At 36.6% G+C, this 26896-nt stretch overlaps 1 protein-coding gene across 6 annotated transcripts in view; it reads right to left on the bottom strand.

Annotated features, from left to right (window-relative positions):
• ERC1 (ELKS/RAB6-interacting/CAST family member 1) overlaps positions 1-26896 on the bottom strand; it is a 565692-nt gene that overhangs the window by 508191 nt on the left and 30605 nt on the right. For all 6 annotated transcript variants that reach the window (XM_054577182.1, XM_054577180.1, XM_054577185.1 and 3 more), the window contains exon 2: positions 20863-21687. In XM_054577182.1, the coding sequence (XP_054433157.1) occupies positions 20863-21531 (669 nt within the window). In that variant the 5' untranslated portion in view covers positions 21532-21687. The remainder of the gene's footprint in view (positions 1-20862; positions 21688-26896) is intronic.

Raw genomic sequence — 26896 nt, 5'->3', positions numbered from 1 at the left:
TAACGGTGGTTCATCAAAAAATTAAAAATAGAGTTACCATATGATCCAGCAATCCCTCTTCTGCGAATCTACCCAAAAAAACTCGAAAACATTTCCTCACAAACATATATGCACCCTTATGTTCACTGCAGCATTATTTATGGTGGTCAAGACATGGAGACAACCACAGTGTCTTTCGATAAAGTACTGGATACAGAAGATGTGGTATCTAAATATACAAGGGAGGAAACCTCCAAAACAAAATTTAAAAAAAAAAATGTGTTATTTACTCTTACATGTTTTAACTTCGGTCACCTTCAAAGTACTCTCCACTGATGCAAAAAACATATCAAGATTTTTTTTTCCACTGCTCAAAACAGTTTTTGAACTCATCAATTTTAATGCCTTCTAGTGCTTCTGCCATTTTTTGTTCACCCCTTCCGCATCAGCAAAGTGTTTCCCTCTGAGGACATTTTTCATCCAGGGAAACAAACAAACAAAAAAAAACTCACCTGGGGCAAGATCAGGTGAATAGGGAGGGTGGGGCACGGGGGTCATCCTGTTTTTGATCAAAAACTGCTGAACACTGAGCACAGTGTGGGCAGGTGTGCTCATAAATCACTCTTCATGAAACGGGCAAATGCACTGAAAGAGTCTTCAAAAAAATTTTACTGAAGCCAAATGCAGCCTCTCACAACAACACCTAACAAGGGGCCTGTACTCCAGAAGTTCCATTTTTTTGCGGGGGGAGCCCCCCCGCATACACTTTGAAATACCACTCAGTAAGAAAGAAAAGATGAAGTAGTGCCATTTGCAACAACATGGATGGACCCTGAGAATATTATACTAAGAGAAATAAGCCAGTCAGAAGACGCTAAGAACCATATGATTTCACTCACATGTAGGATATAAAACAAACTTACAGACACATACAGCAGCATGGTGGTTACTAGAGGGAAGGAGAGGGTAAAGGATAAAGGGGGCCAAATATATGGTGATGGAAGATGATCTGACTTTGGGTGGTGGGCATATAATGTATCATAGAAATGTACAGTTGAAACCTACATGATCTCATTCACCAATGTCACCCCAATAAATTTAATTTAAAAATTAATATAATGTTCTATGAAATAAAAAGAATTTTATAATAAAATAACACGTATGTTAATGTGTAAATGCTGCAGACAGCTATACTAAGACAGATGTACACACAAGGAGAAGCTGAACTGGTGGCCAAACTGGCCAAAAACGCAATGCTGCTATTGAAATAATTTTCTAAAATGATAAAAACACTACATAACATTTAAACAACAGAACATATAATCTTGCATCACCTTACACAGTAGCCCACTGTTAAAAAATTTAGTGCATACTGTAGCCATTGAAGAGATGCCAATGTAATTATGTACATTTATGTAGTTGGGATCCAGGCTTAACTCATTTTATAAACAGATTTTTCACCTACACAAACTTCTGGCAAGACATTTGAAAATCATATGGAATGAGGGAGAACTTTTCAATATGCAGGGCTTCCCTAAGCGCTGCAGGGTATCTAGCAACCCAAGGCCCTCTCTACCCTAAATCCAAGAAATGCCTTCTGCCTCCAAGATATTTTGGCAGCCAATGTTACCAGAACTTTCCAACAATTGAGAAAAAATATACTACAGCTTGAAAATAAGTACCTATCTTCAGAAATACCAAGGGGAATTCAGGAATTTATCTATTACCATTTAAGTAGGTCCCCTTTTACCTGTTTTCTATCTCTTGTCTTATAGAGAAACAAAAAATATAACCCTTGAATTTACTTGATAGGAAAGACTGGAAACACTCATTAAAGTATGCTTCTCTCTGAATGTAACTGAACAAAAAAAACACAGGTTCAGCTGCCTGTCACCACAAAAACCAAACTCGTGAGGCAAATGTTGATACAAAAGGCAAGAGGTTTTACTCAGATGTTGCATTGTCTGGAAAAATGGCAAGCTCCCGTCTCAAAGCCCATCTCCTCTTTCTGCCATGGAAAACGTCCAATGGTCCTCAGGATGACCAGGACATAAGCCAGTGTGCAGAGTCCTTGCTCCCACTTAAAGTACAGTCCTTTGGAGCCTGTAGGCAGCAGTTAAGTGGTCACAGTCCCCATCCAGGTAGTTTAGCTTGTTTCTAAGCTGCTGTTCTTTTCCCAGTTCCTCCTGGAGCCTGCGTGTGGAGCCCACACAACCATGACCATGCGGCTGCAAGGGCTGCAAGGTCTCATACTCCTGGGAGAGCATGTGAACATACCGTCCAATGCACCACCCCATGGGCAAGAGAGACACAGAGAGTCCCTCCTGGAGGCCCTGGACCACGTGGCCCATGAAGAGAACAGGCAAGTACACTGTGTAAGTCCAGGTCTTAAGCAAGAGCAAGAGCCAAGACTGTTTCTTTGTTCCCCTGGGATTATATTAGTTTGAGAATGGGATGAGCTAGTGCTTTCTCCAAATGACTAGTCAACTTCCCAAACTTTTCCACATTTCAAGTTGGGCCACCTCCCAATCAATCCCTTCTTTTCCCAGGCTAGTCTGACAGGCCTCTCTGGTCCAGCACCTCCCGCCTCCTATGCCATTTTGATTTCTATGACACATGTGCCAGCTTTCCCCTGGTCCCATCCCTAGTCTGGTAACAGAAGGAAAGCAAGTGCTTTTCCTAACCAATTATCCTGCTGGCTCTTTGTACACCTGGGCCTTACCCATTGATCTTTCTAGCTTTCTGCCTCTCAATCTTGGAACCTTCCCTGGCCATCATCTTGGCCAGGTGGGGAAGACTCCCAGGCACTATGGACAGACTGTCTACAGGTAACACTAAGAATTTGGCACTTATTCTAAGTTCCTATGCCCATAAAAGAGAGAAGAGCCATGTGGAAAGAATAAATTACTAATTATTCAGGTTATCAAATCTCTGAAAGATAATCAAAACTAAGAACACTTTCTGAATATAACGTTTCTATTTCTCAGCAAATTTTTAAATCCTATGCAACAGTTTTCACTTAGCTCCCAAAAATTATTTTCTTTGTAACAGACGAATACTATAGGTTTATAATGTAAACACAATGCGATCACGTAAAAAGTTGTATTATGCTTAAATAAATATTTACCTATAAATAACTAATCAAAGTAGTTTCGCTTTCATTTTAATATCACTATCTCAAACCAACAACAGAAATAATACTGGTGTACAAAGAAAAAAATATACAGGGTCTAGCACAAGTAACACCACTTTTTTATTACAAAATCTTTTATTACAGAATCATAAGCACGGAACCCTGTGAGATAACAATATCACACTCAAGCACACCATAAGGCATTTCAGGTGAAATCTTCAAACTAAAACTATAAATTATTACACCCATATTATTCCCCCACCTACCACACTCAATCAGGTGTTAATTCTGCCAGACCCTATAGAAAGTACCTGTCCTAAACTCTTTACCCAAACAGATAAACTCTAGCATATCATTATTTATATTTTTGACAATGAAAATGCCTGTATTAGACACATATCTCCTCCTATATTACACAAAACATGAAAGAAAAAATCAATATAAACAATGAAGAAACTTAACCTGAAAAAATGCTTCCTTCACTTATGCTTTTAAAATACTATAAAAATTAAGGACTAAGTCTCTTCACCCGAAAATTTTGCAGTATGAAGGAAACTTAGAGGTTAATTTGCCCAAATCCCTGCTTCAGAACAAGAAAAAAAAAAAGTATAACAAAACTGTGACAATCTCTCATAATATCTTATACTGGCAGTACCAGAAAATAAAAATGCATAATTTCTATTTTTTACCATACAGAGAATTTTAAAAACCAAATTAAAATGAAACATACAAACTAGTATGCTTAAACATGTATAATGCAACTTTAGCAGAAGGCAGCAGGTATCATGGACTCAACCCTCAAAAACAGCCTCTTGCTCTGGCCACTGCGGCTCAGTTAGTTGAAGCACTATCCCATAAACTGAAAGGTTACAGGTTCTATTCCCATTCAGGGCACATGCTTGGGTTGTTGGCTCAGTCCCTGGTCAGAGCATGTATGTGAGGCAACCAATCCATGTTTCTCTCTCACATCGGTGTTTCTCTCCCCCAATTCCTCCTCTCTGAAATCACTGAGCTTGTAAGTCCTTAGGTGAGGATTTAAAAAAATAGCTTCTTATTTTAAGCTTAATGGGATGGGGAAAGAAGATATTACATTCCTCAAACACAAATTAGGTAATAAAAAGTTACAAATATTTCCCATGGGAATGTTTTACTATAAACTGTCTGCCAATATTCTTAATCTTTAAAACTGAGCTCTTTTAGAATTTTGTAGTGCTTACTAATTGTTTAGCAATACTAGTAAGAGATTCCCACTGTCAAGAAATTCTTGATGATTTGCTCTCTTCTTTTTCAGGGCAACAAATTATAATATTCAAGTACCTCTCACAAGATAATTTTTAAAGTATGCAGTGATTCTTTGAAATTTAGGTCCTCCTTTATTTATGAATGTGGTTGTATTAAACAGCTCCCAGAGAGCGTAGGAACAAAACTAAGTATTAGGAAGGACACAATTACAACCAAAATTGATTAATACATCCTTTTCCTTTTTTAACTTCTTCACAGTAAGAACTGGGTAACTGATGAGACAAAGAGGAATCCTTACCACAAAACACTCAATAAAGTAAAGAGTTACTAGTTAGCCAACTATAACTACTGGCTAAAATAGCCCACCCTAGGAACCTCTCCAAGGACAAAGAACTCTATACCATCAACAAAACAAACATCAACAAAGAAACACCTATCTTTTGACCACTTTCTCTTTTTTTAAAGATTTTATTTATTTATTTTTTTTAAATAGAGGGAGAAAGAGAGGGAGAAAGAGAAGGAGAGAAACATCAATGTGTGGTTGCCTCTCACATGCCCCCCACTGGGGGGACCTGGCCTGCAACCCAGGCACATGCCCTGACTGGAAGTTGAACCAGTGACCCTTTGCTTCGCAGTCTGGCGCTGAATCCACTGAGCCGCACTAGCCAGGGCCTTCTGGCCACTTTCAATTGGTTCTTTCTTTCACTGATGTTTCTACTAAGGCTTACGAAGTATTTCCAGAAATTTATTATCCTCATATCCATTTTATCCTACAAAATAAGATGTAGTTTGAAAGGAAAAATCCAGGAAAAAATAAAGGTATTCTTTAAATATGTTTTCTAAATCTAAATCACTTTAATTTTAATGTTATTTTGGGAGTCCAAACACTCAAGAAAGCAAGTTACCACCTCCTAAATTTTCACATTGCTTTCAGATTTATTTCTAGTTAAGGCAATTCACCAGAAAAAATATATATAATGGTGCAAAGTTGGTACTCAATATTTGTTAAATCAATGAGTAAATATTAAATATTAAACACTAAAACTAATATTTAACAATGGGTGAACAGCTTCATGGCTTGTTAGAAAAAAAGCTGGCATCTCTAATCACAGTTAATACCTGAGAATGCACAACCAAAAAAACATTAATAACAGGTCTCAAAGCAGGATTTTTATTCAATGTGCATGGATAAACTCTTTCCAAAACTTTGAAGTACTCTTTTTGGCTTTCTAGAAGCTATCTCTATTATGTTAAATTTTGGCCAATGAATTTTGGCCAATGAAGTTTATCTAGTATTTTCCCATTACTCTGTGTTACTGAAGAAATAGTGTAATTTCCTAAACCATGGTAAAGAAGTAAAAGCCTGATTAATGTCAGACACCATGATATTTTATTACATTAGTAAACAGATAAAAAAAGAGGGGCATTATTTAAAGAATAATCTAGTCAAGACCTTTAGTGGAAACCTCTTATCAGAGTCATAAAACTCCTTTAGAATCATCTCTTCTGCCTGGAACATTCTACCCCAGACAGTCACAACATTAATGTCTCTCTTTGCTCAACTAACATCTTCAAAGAGACATAAAACACTTTTTCTACATGCGTAAATATAATGGTTGTCTCAATGATCACCATTTTAACTTAAAGGACTGAACTGACAACCTATGATTTATTCAGTCTCAGTGATAGGCTGAATTTTTCTCCAAAATTAAGAAAACATCTCTACCAAACCAGCACTCCAAGATATGCTAGGGGGACTGGTTTAAGCAGATGAAGGAAAAGAATGAGACAGAGAGGAACAGAGGTACAAAGAGAAAAGATGAGTAAGTTTCTATCAGTAATATCTCTCAATGTCAATGGACTAAATGCCCCAATCAAAAGACACAGGGTAGCTGCATGGATAAGAAAACATGACCCACACATATGCTGCCTACAAGAGACCCACCTCAGAGCAAGAGACCTACACAGATTGAAAGTAAGGGGATGGAAAATAATATTCCAAGCAAATGGGCATGAGAAAAAGGCCGGGGTTGCATTACTTGTATGAGACAAAGTAGATTTCAAAACAAAGGCCATAAAGAGAGACCCAGAGGGGCACTTTATCATACTTAAAGGAAGAATCTATCAAGAAGACATCAACATTGTAAACTTATATGCTCCCAATAGAGGAGCCCCCAAGTTTATAAGGAAATTGTTGGATGACTTCAAAAGAGATATAGACAGCAACACACTGATAGTAGGGGATTTCAACACCCCACTGTCAAAAATGGACAGATCTTCCAAACAAAACATCAATAAACATATTGTGGCGCTGAATGACACACTGAATCAAAGAGACTTACCTGACATATATACAACCTTACATCCCAAAGAAGAAAAATACACATTCTTTTCAAATGCTCATGGCAGTTTTTCAAAGATAGACCACATAATAGGACACAAAGCAAACCTCAGCAAATTCAGGAAAATTGAAATAATACCAAACTTTTTCTCAGACCACAAGGGATTGAAACTGGAAATCAACCTCAAAGAGAAACTTCAAAAACTTGCACACTCATGGAGACTGAACAGTAGACTATTAAACAATGTATGGGTCAATAATGAGATAAGAGATGGAATCAAAAAATTTCTGGAAACAAATGAAAATGAACAGACAACAGTCCAAAACCTATGGGGCACGGCAAAGGCAGTCCTGAGAGGGAAGTTCACAGCAATACAGGCTTACCTAAAAAGGACAGAAACATTTCCAATAAAAGACCTAACGCTACAACTTCAAGAACTGTAGAAACAACAACAAATAAATCCCAGAGCAAGGAGAAGGAAGGAAATAGTCAAGATTAGAGCAGAACTGAATGACATAGAGACAAAAAGAACAATTCAGAGGATCAACCAATCCAGAAGCTGGTTCTTTGAAAAGATAATAAAATTGACAAGCCTTTAAGCAGACTCATCAAGAAAAAAAGGGAGAGGACCCAAATGAATAATATCAGAAATGAAAGAGGAGAAATAACAACTGATACCACAGAAATACAAAGGATCGTCAGAAACTATTATGAACAATTATATGCCAAGAAATTTGAAAATCTAGATGAAATGGACAAATTTTTAGAAAAGTATAATCTTCCAACACTGAAGGAGGAAGAAACAGAAAGCTTGAACAGACCGGTAACAGCTGGGAAAATTGAAGCAGTCATCAAGAAACTCCCGGCACACAAAAGCCCAGGCCCGGATGGTTTCACAGGAGAATTTTACAAAACATTTAAGGAAGAGCTAACCCCTGTCCTTCTCAGACTATTCCAAAAAATCCAAGAGGAGGGAAGACTCCCAGACTCCTTCTATGAGGCCAGCATCACCCTGATCCCAAAACCAGATAAAGACCCTACAAAGAAAGAAAACTACAGGCCAATTTCGCTGATGAACATAGATGCTAAAATCCTCAACAAAATATTGGCAAACCGCATCTAGCAATACATTCAAAAGATTATCCACCACGATCAAGTGGGATTCATCCCAGAGATGCAGGGATGGTTCAATATACGCAAATCAATAAACGTGATACATCACATAAATGAAAGACAAAAACCACATGATCATCTCGATAGATACAGAAAAAGCATTCGATAAGGTACAGAACCCATTTATGATTAAAACACTCAGCAAAATGGGAATAAATGGGGCATTCCTCAACGTAATAAAGGCCATACATGAAAAACCTACAGCCAATATCATACTCAACGGGCAAAAACTGAAAGCTTTCCCACTAAGATTGGGAACACGCCAAGGATGTCCGCTCTCACAGCTTCTTTTCAACATCGTATTGGAAGTCCTAGCCACAGCGGTCAGACAAGAGAAAGAGATAAAAGGCATCCAAATAGAAAAGGAGGAAGTAAAGCTATCATTGTTTGCAGATGACATGAGAGTGTACATAGAGAACCCTGTAGACTCTACCAAAAAACTCCTCAACCTAATAAGTGAATTTGGCAAAACAGCAGGATACAAAGTCAACATTCAGAAATCAAAGGCATTTTTGTACACCAGCAATGCAACAGAAGAAGAAGAAATCAGAAAAAAATACCATTCGATATAACAAGAAGAAAAATAAAGTACCTAGGCATAAATTTAACCAAAGACGTAAAAGACCTGTACGCAGAAAACTATACAACATTGAAAAAAGAAATTAAGGAAGACACAAATAAATGGAAGCATATACCATGCTCATGGATTGGAAGAATTAATATCATCAAAATGTCCATACTACCCAAAGCAATTTATAGATTCAACACAATTCCTATTAAGATACCAATGACATATTTCACAGAAATAGAACAGACATTTCAAAAATTTATATGGAACCATAAATGACCCCGAATAGCCGCAGCAATTTTGACAAAGAAACGCAAAGTAGGAGGGATCATGATACTGGACATCAAACTCTACTACAAAGCCACTATACTCAAAACAATCTGGTACTGGCACAAGAACAGACCCATAGACCAGTGGAACAGAATAGAAAGCCCAGAAATGAGCCCAGGTCTCTATGGGCATCTAATATTTGACAAAGGGGGCAGAAGCATAAAATGGAGCAGTAATAGCCTCTTCAACAAATGGTGTTGGGAGAGCTGGACGGCTACATGCAAAAAATTGAAATTAGATCATCAGCTGACACCATACACAAAAATAAACTCAAGATGGATAAAAGACTTAAATATAAGTCGCAACACCATCAAAGTCCTCGAGGAGAACATTGGCAGGAAACTCTCAGATATCCCACGCAGCCATTTTTTCACTGATATGTCTCCTAAAGCAAGGGACATAAAGGAAAGAATAAACAAGTGGGACCTCATCAAAATAAGAAGCTTCTGCATGGCAAAAGAAAACATCAGCAAAATGAAAAGGGAGCCAACCCTATGGGAAAATGTATTCGCTAATGATACATAAGATAGAGGTTTGATCTCCAAGATATATAAAGAACTCACTCGACTCCACTCCAAGAAGATAAACGATCCAATCAAAAAATGGGCAAAGGACCTGGGCAGACGCTTTTCCAAGGAGGAGATACAGAGGGCCCCAGAGGCATTTGAAAGGATGCTCAGCATCACTAGCCATCAGAGAAATGCACATCAAAACCACCATGAGGTACCACCTCACACCGGTCAGAATGGCCATCAGAAACAGATCCACAAACAACAGGTGCTGGCGAGGCTGTGCAGACAAGGGAACCCTAGTACACTGTTGGTGGGAATGCGGACTGGTGCAGCCACTGTGGAAAGCAGTGTGGAATTTCCTCAAAAAGCTGAAAATGGAACTGCCTTTTGATCCAGTGATGCCCCTGCTGGGACTATACCCTAAGAACACCAAAACGCCAATACAAAAGAACCTATGCACCCCAATGTTCATAGTAGCACAATTGACAATAGCCAGGTGTTGGAAGCAACCTAAATGCCCATCAGTAGATGATTGGATCAAAAAGTTATAGTACATATACACAATGGAATACTACGCAGCAGAAAGAAAAAAAGAACTAGTAAACTTCGCGACAGCATGGATGGAACTGGAGAGCATTATGCTAAGCGAAATAAGCCAGGGGGCGAAAGACAAATACCATATGATCTCACCTATAAGTGGAACCTAACCAACAATACAAAGATGCAAGGAAAATAAGACCAGCAACACTGAAAGGAAAAGAAATCAACAGAGACAAGAGGGAAGGGGGGGGCAGGGAAAGGGAAGGGAAGGGGAAAGTCAAGGAACATATAGCAAGGACTCATGGACAAAACCAAAGGGGAAGAGCTGAGGGAGGGAAGAAGGGAGGGGGCAAGGGAAAGTGGTGGGGGGGAGGCAGAGACAAATGTATTTGGAAAAATAAATTAAAATAAAATTTAAAAAAATAAAAAAACAACAAAAAGTGGTTATAGTAGCAGATCATTTAAAAAAAAAAAAAAAAGGAAAACAAACCTGACACTTCAAAGACAATAATTTACAATATTTCTTCCCATGATAAAATTTGAGCTTTCAAGCAAAAATTAGAATTTCGAAAAACTTTTATCTCTGGGAAAATTTGAAAACTTTGGGAATCTGGTAAGGTTGACAGCTTACAAATACTTAGTCTTTTCTGATGAGACAGGAAGTAATATTAATAAATGTGAATTTTTTGAATTTGTCTAATGAAATGTGTCAACATTTGGAAAATCTGCATAACTCAATGAACCAATATTTTCCAAATGACCGATACACAATGTTACAAAATTAGGAAAAAGGATATGTATTGTTCATGTGTATATTCTACATGTAAAAGAACTATTCAAAGTGCAAGACAGACCACTGTTTCGTAATGTAACAAAGTATGGAAAGCTCAATGACAGGGTTTGGGATTCCACACTGCAAATAACTTACCACCTGCTGATGAAAATGTTCTAAAACTGGGTTATGGTTATGGTTGAACACGTTGGCAAATTTACTAAAAAAATAAATCACTGAAGTACATACCTAAAACTGATGAATTTTAAGGTATATAACAGCATACCTTAATAAAGTGTTAATGTTAAAAAAGATACAACCACTTGTCAAATTCTGGTCTGGTTTCAAAACAATTCACAATTATTTCATTTTTTTTTAAAGGTTTAGTTTATTCTCATTTGAGAGATAAAGGGAGGGAGAGAGAAAAACACTGATCAGCTGCCTTCTGCATCTGCCCCAACGGGGAAGTGGCCCACAAACTCGACATGTGCCCTGACTGGGACTCGAATGGGCGACCTTTTGGCTGTGGAACTATATTCCAAACAAATGAGCCACACTGGGTAGGTCAAAACCCACAAATACTTTAAAAGTCTTTTAAAAATAATTCTGCTTTAACTTACATATTTATGTAAGACCTAATTTTCTTCATATACTTCAAGCAAAAAACAAATTGTAGCAGACCACTGAAAGTACTGAGTTGGCCAAAAAGTCTGTATAGTTTTTTCCACAAAATAAAAGAAACATTTTTCATTTTCACAAATAACTTTATTGATTTGGATATTTTGAGTATGCTGGCTATCTCCCGCATGGTAGAACGCTGATTATTCTCAATTAATGTCTTAATTTGATCACTATCAACTTCAACTAGTCTACATGACCATCAAGAGCATCAAAGAGTGAGAAATCTCCAGCAAACACCTTCGCAAACCACTTTTGACATATTTGATAAGTCACAGCACCTTCTCCATACACTGCACAAAACTTTTTGTGTCACCTGTGTTTTTACTTTTCTTGAAATAATAAAGCATAAAATGCCAAATATGTTGCTCATATTCTTCTATCTTCAATATTAAAATGACTACACAAAAATTTACTAATTTTGGACTTCTGGCCAAGATGGAGGTGTAGGTACATACATTTTGCTTCCACACACAACCAAAAAGACAACAATCAATTTAAAAACAAAAAAACAACCAGAACTGCCAGAAAATCGAACTGTATGGAGGTCAACCAAGGAGCTAAAGAAGAAACATTCATCCAGACCAGTAGAAGGGGCAGAGCTGGGCAGCTGGGGCAGAGAGGACATGCAGCAAGGCCATGGCTGGGGACCAGGTGGGTGAGGCACTGGCTAGCAGACCAGGCAGTCTCACATTTGCATGCAGATAACCAGTAGGAACAACTAGGGAGCAAGACAGACCACAAACCCAGGGTTCCAGCACAGGGAAAGAAAGCCTCAAAATCTCTGGCTGTAGAAACTTGTGGAGGTTGCTGTGGCAGGAGAAACTCCCAGCCTCACAAGACAGTCCATTGGAGGGAACCACAGGGTCCTAGAATGTACACAAACCCATCCACCCAGGAATCAGTACCAGAAGGACCCAATTCACTTGTTGTTAGCCAAGAAGTGACTTAGAGCTGGCTGAGAGCCAAGCAAGTGGCACTGTTCCCTCTCTGACCTCTCCCCCACATACAGCACCACAATGTGAAGTGGCTTGTCCTGCCCCAGCAAATACCTAAGGCTAAGACCCTTACAACGTAACAGGTGCACCAAGACAAAGAAACATGGCCCAAAACAAAGAACAGATCAAAACTCCAGAAAAAGAACAAAGCGACAAGGAGATAGTCAGCCTATCAGATGCAGAGCTCAAAACACTGGCAATCAGGATGCTCATACAAATTATTGATTACAGATGCAAAATGAAGGAAAAAATGAAAGCTATACAAAGTGCAATAAAGGAAAATATACAGGGAACCAACAGTGAAGGGAAGGAAATCAGGACTCAAATCAACGATTGGGAGCAGAAAGAAGAAATAAACAACCACAGCAGAATGAAGAAACAAGAACTCAAAGAAATGAAGAGAGACTTAGGAACCTCTGGAACAACTTTAAATGTTCCAATATCCAAATCATAGGGGTGCCAGAAGAAGAGGAAAAGCAAGAAATTGGAAATTTATTTCAAAATATAATGAAGGAAAATTTCCCCAATCTGACAAAAGAAATAGACATGCAAGTCCAGGAAGTTTAGAGTCCCAAAGAAGTTGGACCCAAGGAAGCACACACCAAGGCACATCATAATTACATTACCCAAGAGTAAAGATAAAGAGAGAATCTTAAAAGTAGCAAGAAAAAAGAAGACAGCTACCTACAAAGGAGTTCCCATAAGACTAGCAGCTGATTTCTCAAAAGAAACCTTGCAGGCAAGAAGGGGCTGGAAAGTATTCAAAGTCAAGAAAGGCAAGGACGTACATCCAAGATCATTCTATCCAGCAAAGTTATCATTTAGAATGGAAGAGCAGATAAAGTACTTCACAGACAAGGTCAAGTTAGAGGAGTTCATCATCACTAAGCCCTTATTATATGAAATGTTAAAGGAACTTACCTAAAGAAAAAAAAGATCAATACTATGCACAGTAAAATGACAACAAACTCACAACTATCAATAACTGAACCTAAAAAACAACAAAAACTAACCAAACAACTAGAACAGGAACAGAATCACAGAAATGGAGATCACATGGGGGGTTTTCAGCAGGGTGAGGGCCAGGGGAAAATGGGGGAATAGGTACAAGGAATAAGAAGCGTATTTGGCAGATACAAAATAGACAGGGGAGGTTAAGAATAGTATAGGAAATGGAGAAGCCAAAGAACTTATATGTACCATCCATGGACATGAACTAAGGAGGGAGGGGAATGCTGGAGGAAGGGGTAGTGCAGGGCAGAGAGGAAATAAAGGGGAGAAAGAAATGGGACAACTGTAATAGCATAATCAATAAAATATACTTTAAAAATTCATCAATTTTGATGTTTTTTTAAACGCATGCTGATATAACAGTTGTCACAATACAATCTATCAAACTTGTTTCAAATGAAGTTAAAGACAACCTAGTGCTACTAGAGCCACCTTACGGAAAAAAACAAAACAAACTTTTTGACCAACCAATAGAAGCTGACAGGAGAATCTGCTATCTTCTATTAAGCCAGACATTAGAGACCTGCAAAATGATTTTTCATTAAAAATGTTATTTATGTTTACATTTAATGGGTTTATTTTTATATATACTAATTTTCTTTAATTTCTATTTTAGTCCCTAATGTGGCAAATAATGATAGGTAAAGCCTATATAAAGAAAAGCTGCTTGGGACTCCTTAGTAATTTTTAAAGATGTACAATTTTCCTGAGGTCAAAAGTTTGAAAGTTACTGCTAAAGGGGACCATAAAAGTGCTGAGGGCTCATCCAACACCAGAATGGTTATACAAGGGTGATTTCAAAGCAAAATAGCTCACTGCATATCACACACTCTGGAAGTATTTAAGCCACCAACTACTGTTAAGAGATGGTATACAGTGTGCAGGTCAAGGCTAATCTTTTTTCAGTCTAAGGTCTCCACAGATGAAATGAAGCTGGACAGGTGTCATTTCAGCTCCACATTCTTCACCAATTGTCAAAATGTAACAGAACTTACCATGAGCCTATTAGGTAGAAAGCACTGCCAGAACAAAGACAAAGGGAGGTAGTTTCAGTAACCATTATTGCTAATAATAAAGAAAAATAAAAGGAAGATCTATGTTAAAGACTAACTTCCCAACTCCCGAAAGAAAAACGAGTATTTTTAGAAAGGCACATGGCAGCACAGAAAATGAAAAAAATACCTACAGTTCATAAAAGCATTTCTAATCTTAACCATAAAGGAAGAACTAAATATTTCCAATACAAAGCTAAGCATTTCCTTGCTGAACGTACTTTTTCTGCAATATTTTTCTTTTTGAAAAATTTACTCCAAATTTCTCACTTATAGGTGCATGATCTTCAAGAACTTACTGTTAACTAACATAAAAAAAAGGACATCAATTGTTGGGGACCACTCTGTGTGGTATCGGAAATTGCAACCCTGCACGAGCCAGGTGTTGAAAAGGGGCCTATAAGTCTCGGCCGAAAACTGGAAATGCTAGGTGGCAGACAGGACCTGATAGAAGCACCAAGGGTGCCCTGGGAAATCTGGCCTAAACAACGCATTATATTCACTGAAGCTTGCTCTGTTTCGCACTGCCCTGATGAGGAAAACTCAAGTGTTTAGTCTCAAAACAGGAGAAAAAATTCCTGAGCCCCTGAGTCTTAGTTTAATAATCATCTGGCATCAATACATCTAACAGACCCTAAGCCAAGGCTGATCTATGTATTCCTCTTACTGTTATCTATAGCCCTCTAATGTGGATTGATAAAATTTGCACGTATGCTGTATACCCTGACCATATCATTCTCAATAAAAGTCATTTCAGAGAAGGGCTCAGGGCATTCCCACTAGAGGGACTCGCCACCCCTTTCTCTTGACAGGCAAAGATGTCTGGAACAACTTGTTATTTCATCTGCAGCAAACTGCGGGACTTCGTGGGATGGGGTCCCCCACAGTCTATAACCAGAAGATCATTTATCACAGGAATATAAAATATTATTGACCATTTTAAATGAATAGTAACTTTCAGGAACTGAACAGTTCTTGAGTGAATCACAAGTTACTTGCTTTCAAAGAAAAATACAACAGAGATAGAAGACCAAAACACAAAAACTGCTGGGTGAGAAAATACATATAAAATGTGTACCATTTCATTTAACAGCTTCTCGCTTCCTCCCTAATCCTTACTCCCACAAGCAGAGCTGTAAGTTAACTAGATCAGTACATTTTCCAACATTAACAAGCATACATGTAATAACATCCCTGTGCATGTGCTTAAGATCACGATCATTAGGCTCTTATTTCCAAATGCTTATGAAAATTTTCTACTCAAATCGTTAAAACTAAATTCACCATTTCTTACTCTGTCTAATTCTACTTTCTAATCTCTATCCATTTTTCCTCAATGGCAAAAACATATCCCCATGATTTTCATTGTAATCTTCTCTCTTGCCATCATAGTCCATATCCATATATTTATTTGAAAATACCTCATGGATGTGTACCTTCTTCTCCACTCCCATTGCCCAAATTAATCTAGACCTTCTACAACAAAATCATTTGCTCTCCTTGCCTTCTTTCAATCCACTCTGCTGACAGCAATATAAGCTGCCTCCTAAATAGTGTCTATTGTTATGTCATTCAAAATTCTTCTTCAAATAAGTCAGATTAGTAAAAATATTATGTCCTGGCTGGTGTGGATCAGTGGACTGAGCTCCAACATAAAGGTCACCAGTTCAATTCGCAGTCAGGGCACATGCCTGGGTTGTGTGCAGAAGAGGCAACTAATCAATGTTTCTCTCTCTCTCCTCCCTCCCTTCTCTCTAAAAAATACATTAAATCTTTGGGGGAAAAGTATTACATACTTATAAAGGATAAACTGAATTATATCTTAATAAAATTTCACAAAGGGAAAGAGGGAAGGAGGCAGTAAGGGATGGGGGGATAAAAAGGAGCGGGAAGGATGGTGGGAAATTCTAAATGGCTCTCCATGAAGTACCACTTCACGCCATATCATTTCAGGCATTCTGAAGAACTGAAAGACACAGAGCACTCACGCAGCTGTCAGAGTGACCTCCCCATAACTGACCCTCGTAGTGGTCAAGGATTACTTTGTGAACTGACTCTTCCATCAAATAGATACAACTTTGTGAGAAAATATATTCCTCCATGGAGCCAAAACCTAAAACCCTAATATTTGCACTTATTTTTCCAGTGTCAACCTTCCAAAGAAAACACCAAAAAAGAAAGAGAAAAAAACTCCCTTCTACATGGTTGCCCATCAAATACAGAGTATAACTGAAATGTCACACATTTCGTCTTCTTTAATTCCCTCAACCATCTGTTATACAGCATGGAGTCTAGGCCCTTCAAATACTCTTCTGGGCAGAAAAAGCACCTGTACCATGATGTCAAATTCCAAAGCAGTATGATTTTAAAAAGTAAAATGGAACTATGACTGCCCTTGATCAATATTAATGTATCTAAAAGCTAAGTTCATATTCTGGTTTCTTTTGCCCAACAGAATAGTGGGTTTCCCAACTCATATTTAAGTTGCTATCTGCAAAGTAACTGTAAATTAGCAAATCCCTAAAAACAATTCCACTTCACTGGTATGAAATCACACACTAGACTGCACTGTGAAATGCAAGAAGACAGTAAAGGAAAAAACAAAACAAAGCCAAAAAAAAAACCCTGCACTCCTCTGGAAAATTCTCTTATTTCCTCACAAATAAGCCTTCTCAGATATTTGCACATTTTTAATTAAATTCACTGAATCATTTTACATAGTACTCCACTACATCTCAGATAAACAAACTTACCAACTCTACAAGAAGCCAATTTTCAAACCTACTTACACAGCTGCGTACGTGACAAGATCCAATGGATGGGTTGCTTAAATTTCTGTAAGTCACATATCACATGAACATCTGAAAGTGACTGTTAACTCCTCCCCAAAAATATGTATCTAGTTTACATCTGATTTAATTTCTTCAGGTCATTCTGCATAGTTTCTTTAACATATCCCATATCTGGCACTCTAAAAAATACCAAAACTATCTGGAAAATAAACTAGGCTACTGATTTACCCACAATACTCTGAATAACCATTCATAATTCATCTCTATGTTAAACCAGAATTATCAAACAGGAAAGTTAAACAAATAGTCCAAGACACAGATCCTAGGTTTTAAGATCAAACTTTCAATGACAATGAAACAATTAGCAACTTCACAAAAAAGCTTAAATTCAAATAATAATGGCTTTTATCACGTGACAAATCTAGACACAACCTAAAACTATAAAAATATTAATAGTCTCCTGTGTCCAAATAGTAAGAACAAATGACAACACAAAAATTCACACAGGGTAAGTTTATCTTTTCACATTTGTGACCTTGAAATTCTCTTGATCCCTAAATAAATAAAACCAGAATCAAAAAACCTGAATCCTAAATAAAATCAGACTCTAAAAATAAAAAAATACAAAACAAAACATTAAACTCTCTTGCCACACTATAATATTAAACAGAATGTATTATGACTACACAAAATTCCAATGGAAGGGCTTTAAAATAACCAAAATAAGCTTCCAACTATAATCAACGTATAGAAATATCACAAGGCATAATAACAATAGAGGAAGTATGACAATATCTCATTCGATGTTGTTTAGAATAAAATAAAAAATATAAATCCTCCAAAGCCTTAGCTTTGGCATTCAAGCACACCCACAGCTAGATTTTTATTCTTCATCAAGCAAACATACTAAAAGCCTTCCTCACTGTCAATTTTAAAAAAGAAAAAAGGCCTTTCCTGTTAAAACATACATTGTTCCATCTTTACAACGACCAATATTGAAAGTTCAGTAACAAAAACAGTATGAGACATAAAAACAGTTGGGTATTTATTTTAGAAACACTCGTCTACAAGGACTCCACAATAATGAAGCATACACATTAGGCAATTCTGACAAACGTGGTTTGGCATTTGATAGGATTCTAGACCAAGATCTCTAAGGCCCAAGCAGAACAAACACTTAGAGTGCATCTACATCCCCAGTCTCAAAATGGAATGGGGATATTTGTTTAATTATTGTAAATCCTATTAGACCAATCTTCTTTTTAAAATAGAAAATGTCTGATCTTGAGGGCCATGGAGGGTATAATGAACAGAGTTTAATTGGGCCCACTGCTGGCTCACTATAATCTATTAATTAGCATTCTCAGTTCTCTATATCTCATTGCAGTATTTCACTTTACTTTAAAATTGCACCCTTCGTTTTTTGGACCAAAGATATACAATTTTAGGACTGCGTGATAATTATAGTGGGTGCAGGAATAATATATTCCTGCCAGCCTTGGTGTTTAATTAGGGCAAGGGGCGGAATCTAGATAAAGCAGTGTTCACCCTCCTTCAGTACATACGGTTTTTTTGGCATCATAGTCCTACGGGCTGTTTCACTTTCACTAGGCTGAAGTGCTGAGTCCCTACTATAGTCTTTCCAGAAGATTCGAATATTTTATCTTTGAATGTAGCTTGATAATTAGGAAAGAATTGCCATTGCTTTTTATCCACACAGCTTTTGAAGTATAGGCATTAAATAGCTTTCTTAATTTTTTGAAAATTGAGAAGTATACCAATAATTTTTTCCTCGTTAAAATAGACATTTCCAAGTTGCTTCATAATAAAAACTATCTTGGTGATAGACATATTTTCAGCATCATCAGAAAGGTACATTGGAGGCTAACTAATTCAGCGATAAAACCAGTAAACTCAATTTGACTTCCACCAAAATACACTTTTAATTATTTATTTATATATAGATACATATATATGTACACGCACATATACACACATTATATTTACATTTATACATACACATAATCTATTCTTAAAAGGTATAACTTTTAAAGGAAAAGTATTTATTCATGCATAATTTTTACACAATATTTATAAGTTATAGTTCAGCCACTTTTGGGGTCAATGAAAATAAATTGTGATTTTTATATTAATGATACATTTGAGATTGGACAATACTCAAGTATGATGCACTTTAATGCTTCACTCTCTAAATAAAGTATTTCATATTTGAGCACTGATATGCCACCAGTACATACTCCAAATTTATCAGTCTCTAAAAGAACCTAATATCCACCCAGTCTCTAAGACCTAAGCTACACTGATACTTTACCACAACATTAAATTAAGCAAACTCCACAACATTAAATTAAGCAAATTCATTGCTCCTCTCTTGATGTTTACAATTCAATGCCAAACTAGAAAAATTTTCAGAATGTACCATTACTTTATATTTAAAAATGATCAACTTTTCACATTGTACTTCACTTCCTGCAACTTAAAGTTTAATTGAAGAAATAGTATTTCCCCAGTCTGTTGACATATCCTCAAGTATTTTATCTTGATCATCAATGATTCTCACGGTGAGGAGACATCAAGACCACCTGCGTGGCTTTTTATACCTAAACATATCTAAGCTTTTAAACACCTTTTTTCCATATACACATTCCTTCTACTGAGGGTCACTGTCACAGTTAATAATCATTATGTATAGGAGTCTGTCACAACCCTGAGATGTAATATGGCAGAAAAAAAAAGATGAACAGCACTGAGCCAAAAGTGAGTCTGGGGCTTACCACCCAAAACAATCCAACTCCGTATCTTCTTTAAGTAACCAAAGTAGTAGATCTGAATGCCTGAGCTGAGTACTAATAATGGATAATAGAATAGTAAAACAATCATTGTAAATTAGATTTACTTCATCAGAGACAGAGATCATTTGTAATTCCTTCTTTACTTTTTAAGCATCATTCATGAACACTGCAGAAATCCTAATAAGTTTATTACTTTTGTCATAACTTTATTAATCTAACCCAAAAATAAAGTCTAATACCAACAATGAGGTAAGAACTTTAAAATTCTCCCTTAACAGTATAGAACTTTTTTAAGAAGGCAAATAATTCAAACTTGTAAGTTTAAGAAAAGTTCTAAAAGTGTTTTAAATATAAGGTATGATTAAGATTTTAATTGCTGCAGCTTGAATATGGTTTGTCCACAGCTCTGCACTTACATGTCACTGAATGTAACATGTCTACGGCCAAAACATAAACTATTACCTGAAAGAGGGCAGAAAAAAATAACAAATGAGTGTTTCTTATATCTAATAAGACAGCACTTAGCTCCTGAACTGCAAAGCCCACAATTGTAATGCCTAGTTATCTCATTTATTTTCTAGAAGCAACTAATCACACCAAGTTGCCTTTCTTCCAACTTAAATTTGTTAACTAAATAAAAAAGTTACATAAGCATCCTGAAGTTAAACTATCATGAATATCGACAGAAAGAACAGCTCCTCATTGTTGTCAAGAAGAGATGGCAAAAAGAAAAAGAAGAAAAAAAATATCAAGGCACAGGACCAGATCTGATAAAGAACAAGAAACAGAGGACAGAAAATATTAAATAATAAACAGAAAGAAAAAGGAACCAAGAAGGGATAAACCTTAGAAAGAAAAAAAGAATGGCTCCATTCACTTACATATATAAATTCAGAGAGTAAAAGTAAACATACATGTAAAACTAACCTGGTTTTCCTCCTGCACAACCCTATAGTGTTCCTTCCAAATAGTGATTTTGGAAGCTTCATCTTTTCTGAGGGCTCGTTCTTTCTTCAGCTCTGGGCTCCAGAAGGTCTTGATGCTATTCATTGAAGAACTTAATTTGCTCTCCTTTACTTCCACATCCTTCCGCAAGAGATCATTTTCCCTTAATACTTCCTTTAGCTGTGTCTGCAGATCCATGATTGTGTTATCTCTTGCCTGACGAAGAGAGTGCGGAACAGTAGATGCCATACTCACAGGAGGGAGGTGATGCTCTCCAAATGCTATGGTGTCACTAGCAACCCCACTGCTAGCTATATTGGGACTACTGCCCATAGCAGTCATCCTAACACCATAAGGAAGACGTCCCCCAGAACGGCCAAGTGTCATGGTGCTTTTAGGGGTTTCTGAACCCACATTTTCATGGTCACTTAGGTACATAGGGCCAGACGTGGCATAGGCAGCATTTAAGGACTGGATATTCTCCATTGAAAGGGTTTTCCCACTGCCACCTCCAACACTGCTTCCAGAACTCCCTCCTGTACTATTGGTTCGACGATGACCCAATCGAGGGGAACGTGGAAGCCTAGGTGAACGCCCAGGGCTCTGGTTGCTTGGTTCCACCTTCCCAACTGAGCGAGCGCTTCCATACATGGTTACAAGATGAATTTAGGTTCCAGGAAAGGTATAAAGCGAAAAGCAAAATATGGAACTCCGTGAGGTTTCTCTTTGACTGCAAGTTTGCTTAAGGCTAATCAGAAATAACAGGTCCTCAGATGTCCAGTCTTGAAGAAATATCTTGCACCATATCTGTAACAAAAAGATCACACAGTAAATTCTTCAATAATAACCAATTTCTCTTCTAAGAAACTTTTGATTACCTCCACTTGAGGAAGATCTCCCTTCTATCCTTTATTTACTCATGCATTCGAAATTTGTGTACAGCACAATTTATTTTGTAGAAAAAATCGTTCTAAAACTATTTCACATGTCTAAAAACTGAATACTGAAACCATATCCTGCAAATGGAAAAGAAAAAGTGATTGACAAGGAGAAGATGAAACTGTTTGAATACCTGACTTTCTAACTAGAAAACCCAAGACTATCAAATGGTAAGTTATTAGAACTAATAATAAAACTCAACAAATTTGACAGACACAAGAACAGTAACATCTTCCTGCACAGCAATAATAACAATTAAAACATACGATTTTTTAAAAATCCATTCACAATAACCATAAAAATACTTCAATATAAATCTAACAATAATATGAAAGAATTTTTTTTAAAAAATTACAAAACTTCACTGAAAGAACACCGGAACAAAAAGAAAGATACCCATGTTCATGGGTGAGAAGACAAACACTGTAAAGGTGTCAGTTTTTCCCCAACTACTTCAAATCCCAATGAAAATCTCTACAGGATTCTTCACCTAAGTTGACTCTAAAATTCAAATAGAAAAGTAAAAGTACAAGAATAACCAAAATAACCTGAAATAAAAGAACAAAGAAGGAATATATCCCCTAAACAGAAAGATAAATTACAGGTCTACAATCCTTTATTTGCCATCCAAAAATCCAGAAAGATCTAAATATAAGGGTTTTTTTTTTTCCCTTTTTAATTCACTTAGTAGCAAAACCTGACCTGATCTCAGGTCACTTATTGTTAATATGTATCTCACTTAGTGTGATCATTCTTACACTTCACTAAGAAAACAATGTGTAGGATTACAGAATACTGCATAATGCCCACTGGGTACTTGTGGGAAAAATTCTGGACTCCAAAAATTATATCTGACCCCCAATCTTTATCATAAGGACTTACAGTCTCTTAAAGCTATAGAAACTAAAAATGTATAGTACTGGTCCAGGAACAGTCTAAATTATATATGAGTTTAGTATATGCTAAAAGTAACATTTTCAAACAGTGAGAAAAGGACAAATCATTCAGTAATGGGGTGTGAACAACTGGTACCCTTGGAAAAAATATACCTCATCCCTACTTCACACAGTACAGAGAAATAAATTCTATGCACATTAAAAATATAAATTTGAAAATTATTAAAAGTGTTAAAGTAAAACTTAGAATAATATCCTGTGAACCTGAGTTAAGGCAGGGCTTCTTAAATAAGAAACAAAAAGCAAAAACCATTTAAAAAAACAACAAATATTTAATTATATCAAAATGACAAAATATTACACACAAAAAAACACTATAAGTGAAATTAAAAGGAAAACCAAAAACTGGGTAAAAAAAAATATATCTAACATGTGTATAATAGATCTGTACACAAAATATATAAAGAATTCCTACATGGGAAATGCCAAATTTGAAAGAGAGGTGATTAGAAGGGAGGGGAATTTAAAGGGAAGTTGAGGGAGCGGGGGAAATGTTTGTGGAGGTTTTAGTTTCACTTATAAATCTTAATACTCATACTACAATAAAACTTTAATTTTTAAAAAAGAAAACATGTTTGTACACTACATGTTATACATGTTTAAGTATAATTAAAACAAATTTTAAAAACATACATCACAGTCATCCTGCTTGCCGTATCTCTCTCAGATAAAATCAATACAGATCTAAACTAGATCTCTGTGATTTCCTACTATCATTCTATCAAAGAACTGCCTTAGGTCAAATAACAGGTTTCAGAATATTAAAAAATGCTTTCCAAAAATCCACTGTTGTGTAGAATTGATCTTAAAAGTACGCCTTTATTGAAAATGCTATCCAAGCAAATCACATGGTCTATATATTCTAATCAGATTTTAAAGGGTCTGTCCTGGCCTGGTAGTTCAGTTGGTTGGAGTACCATCTCATACACCAAAAGGCTGAGGGTTCAGTTTCCAGCTAGTGCACTTATCTAGGTTGTGGATTCGACCCCAAGTCAGGGCACACATAGGAGGCAACCAACTGATGTTTCTCACATGGATGTTGCTCTCTTTCTGTCTCTCTCCCCCCAACCCCACCTCCAGTGAGAATTTAAAAGAAACAGGTTAAAATAAAGATCTTCAGAAACATTCATATGAATACATTGACAGTCTCATTTCTACTTGGCCAAAAAGTTCATTTGGTTTTTTCCCTAAGATGGCTCTAGTAGCACTTAGTTGTCTCTAACTTCATTCGAAACATTTTTGTTAGACTGTATTGTGAAAGCTGTCATATCATGATATATCAGCGTGCGTTTTTAAAAAACTAATCAAAATTGGTGAATTCTTGTGTAGCCATTTTAATATTGAAGATGGAAGAAAATAAGCAACATTTTTGGCATAATATGCTTTATCATCTCAACAAAGATTAAAAACGCAACTAAAACGCAAGAAAAGATTTGTGCAGCATATGGGGAAAGTGCTGTGACTGATCAAACATGTCAAAAGTGGTCTGCTAAGTTTCATGCTGGAGATTTCTCCCTGGCAATGCTTCATGGCCGTTTAAGTTGAAGTTGATAGTGATCAAATTGCGACATTAATTGAAAACAATCAACGTTCTACCACGTGGCAGATAGATGACATACTCAAACTGTCCACATCAATAAAGTTATCGGTGAAAATTAAAAACTGTCTTTTATTTTACGTAAAAAACTAAACTGACTTTTTGGCCAAACCAATACATGTGATCCAGGAAAGAAAGCATTAGGGTAACAATAAGCAGAACAGGAAATCAAGCCCAAACTTTTAAGGTTTCATTAGAAAGAGCAAAATTACACCAAGTTCAAAACTGCAACATTCTAATGTTAATAATGTTATGAAATTCCTTTCCAGGGCTAACCTAGCTCATGAAGTAAAAATTCCTTTTCATGATAAATCTGACTGCAAGGTAGGTGACAAGTAATAATAATCTACATATTACCGTTTGAGTGAATTCTATTTCAAGATCAGAGAGAGATGCAAAGCTTTTTATTCTTCCTTCAGTAATCTGAATAGTGCTTAAAATAAGAGCCTTTTCTTTTCCAAAACCTTTGGAATAGTAACAAAAGCTAACATTTATTTAGTGACTGTTTACCATATGCCAGGCACTGTGCTAAGAATTTTATAAGATTTCGTTTACTATTTATAAGCCCCCTATAGCTACTGTTATGTCCATTTTACAGATGAAGAAAATAAGACCTATATTGTTAAGTGACTTATCGAAAGTCATGTAACTCTTAAGCGTAGGGTCAAGATTTGAATTAGGCTCTTTACTACTATGCTTAACCACCATCATGTGCTGATGTTAACATCTCAAATGTTCACAGGATATTAAAGGTTTTCCCAGTTTTAAGGCAATGTGTCCTGCTAATCTAGTTCTAAACCTAAACTTAAGGGCGCATCCCAGGTTTTCCAGGTGTAAAGTTCAAACCATCACATTTATCTTCTATTACAGAGAAAGCTGGGGATCACTTAGTAAGTTATATTAATGTCTAGCCACTATACTGTACATCTGAAGCTAATATAATATTAAATGTCAACTGTAATTGAATTGTTTAAAAGGATACTTTTAAAAGATGGTGTACAAAAGAACAAAATAAGAAAAACCAACAAAATAAGGAGTAATAATTCAGTCTCAGCCACCATACCATCAGAACTTTAAGCTGCCACATTCAATTTAAAAATTCTCAAGTGTGCTTTGTGAAGAACTCTTTTTTTCATGTAGTCCAGTAACTAAATCACACCGAATAAGCTAAGATTCAATAACAAAAATCCACAATAAGCTTTCAGTATTAGCAGGGGCATTCTAATGTTCAAGTCACTTTCAGGTCCAAATAGCATTTGCATTTAGAGTCTTTGTTATTATCAGAACTATATTCATTTATAAAACAAGAGGAGAAAATTCACCAGCTCTATCTAAAGCCCTCAAACTGGTTTTTTAATCTCATGAGCTTCAGGAAGGATAGTGTTTAAAAATATAAATTTCTTTTAACAATATGCCAGAAACACAACCACAAAATAATAATTCTTCCACTTTGAACAGATGACAAAACAGAATTTTGGCCAAAAAAAAAAAGTTATTCTGTATGATTCCATTGATACAAAATTCTAGATCTAATCTATTATGACAGCAAATCAATTTGAACCTGGGGATGGGGATAAGGAGGAGGAGTGAATCATAAGTAGAAGGAAACTTTTGGGATGATGAAAATGTTCATAATTTTGACACTGGGTAAAAGTTTCACAAGCACGTACACATCAAATCTCATCAAACCGTATACTTTAAATATGTTCGGTTAATTGTACATAAATTATATCACAAAAGCTTGAAAAAATAATTTCACATTCCAAACTCCCTTGCCCATGATTAATCCAAAAAGAAAAAGAAAAATTCTTTGCTGACTGTATGCCTGGAATCCTAATTGCTGCTGGAGAAAATCATGCAGCTGTTCAGTTTGAGCCCATTATGTTGCCGTCAGAGACCTTAAGTCCCTCAGCTTCCTATCCAATATTTTGTTAGTCCCTTTCTAGTATCTGTTGTGGTGGTGATTTCAAACTGTCTGCCTCTGCCTATGAAACAGAACATGCTGCTCTTGGCTCAGAGATAAAGAACTTTATTACTTAGAGCAGCACAGCAAGCAGTATAACCATCAAGTCTGCAATGGCTCCTTATCACTCCCAAGTCCCATAAGGTGACACAGAGTGACCCAGATAGATGCTACATAAGGAGTGGATTTGCATCACAGTTGAGGAACAATAAGCCTAGGGAATCCATCAATTTTATAATAAGCAGTAAGTAAGCCTGTCTCACCCAATGGGAGACATTACCTCCTCCATCAAGGTGGCTTGCTGCAAACACAATCCTGAGAAACAGCCCAGGTTGAAAGCAGTCAGGGTCTCACAGTCTTAGTACACCCAGCAAGGTATGCAGCAAAGAAGAGCACCATGGAGGAGTCACTCTCTTGACAAGTATTTGTGGTAGTCTTAAGGTATCTCCACTAGTTCTCTAGTACTCCCTTAAGAGAGGAATCAAAATTCCTCTCTCTCTGAATGTGGACTAGACTTAGTGATTAGCTTCTGATCATGTATCATTTCCAAGACTATCCCAC

The sequence above is a fragment of the Pteronotus mesoamericanus genome, unplaced genomic scaffold, assembly GCF_021234165.1.
Source record: "Pteronotus mesoamericanus isolate MK-2021 breed Mesoamerican mustached bat unplaced genomic scaffold, CSHL_Meso_final contig_41, whole genome shotgun sequence".
Lineage (NCBI taxonomy): Eukaryota > Metazoa > Chordata > Mammalia > Chiroptera > Mormoopidae > Pteronotus > Pteronotus mesoamericanus.
Note: the sequence above shows the minus strand (reverse complement) of the source record. Positions and strands in the feature narration are given on the sequence as shown.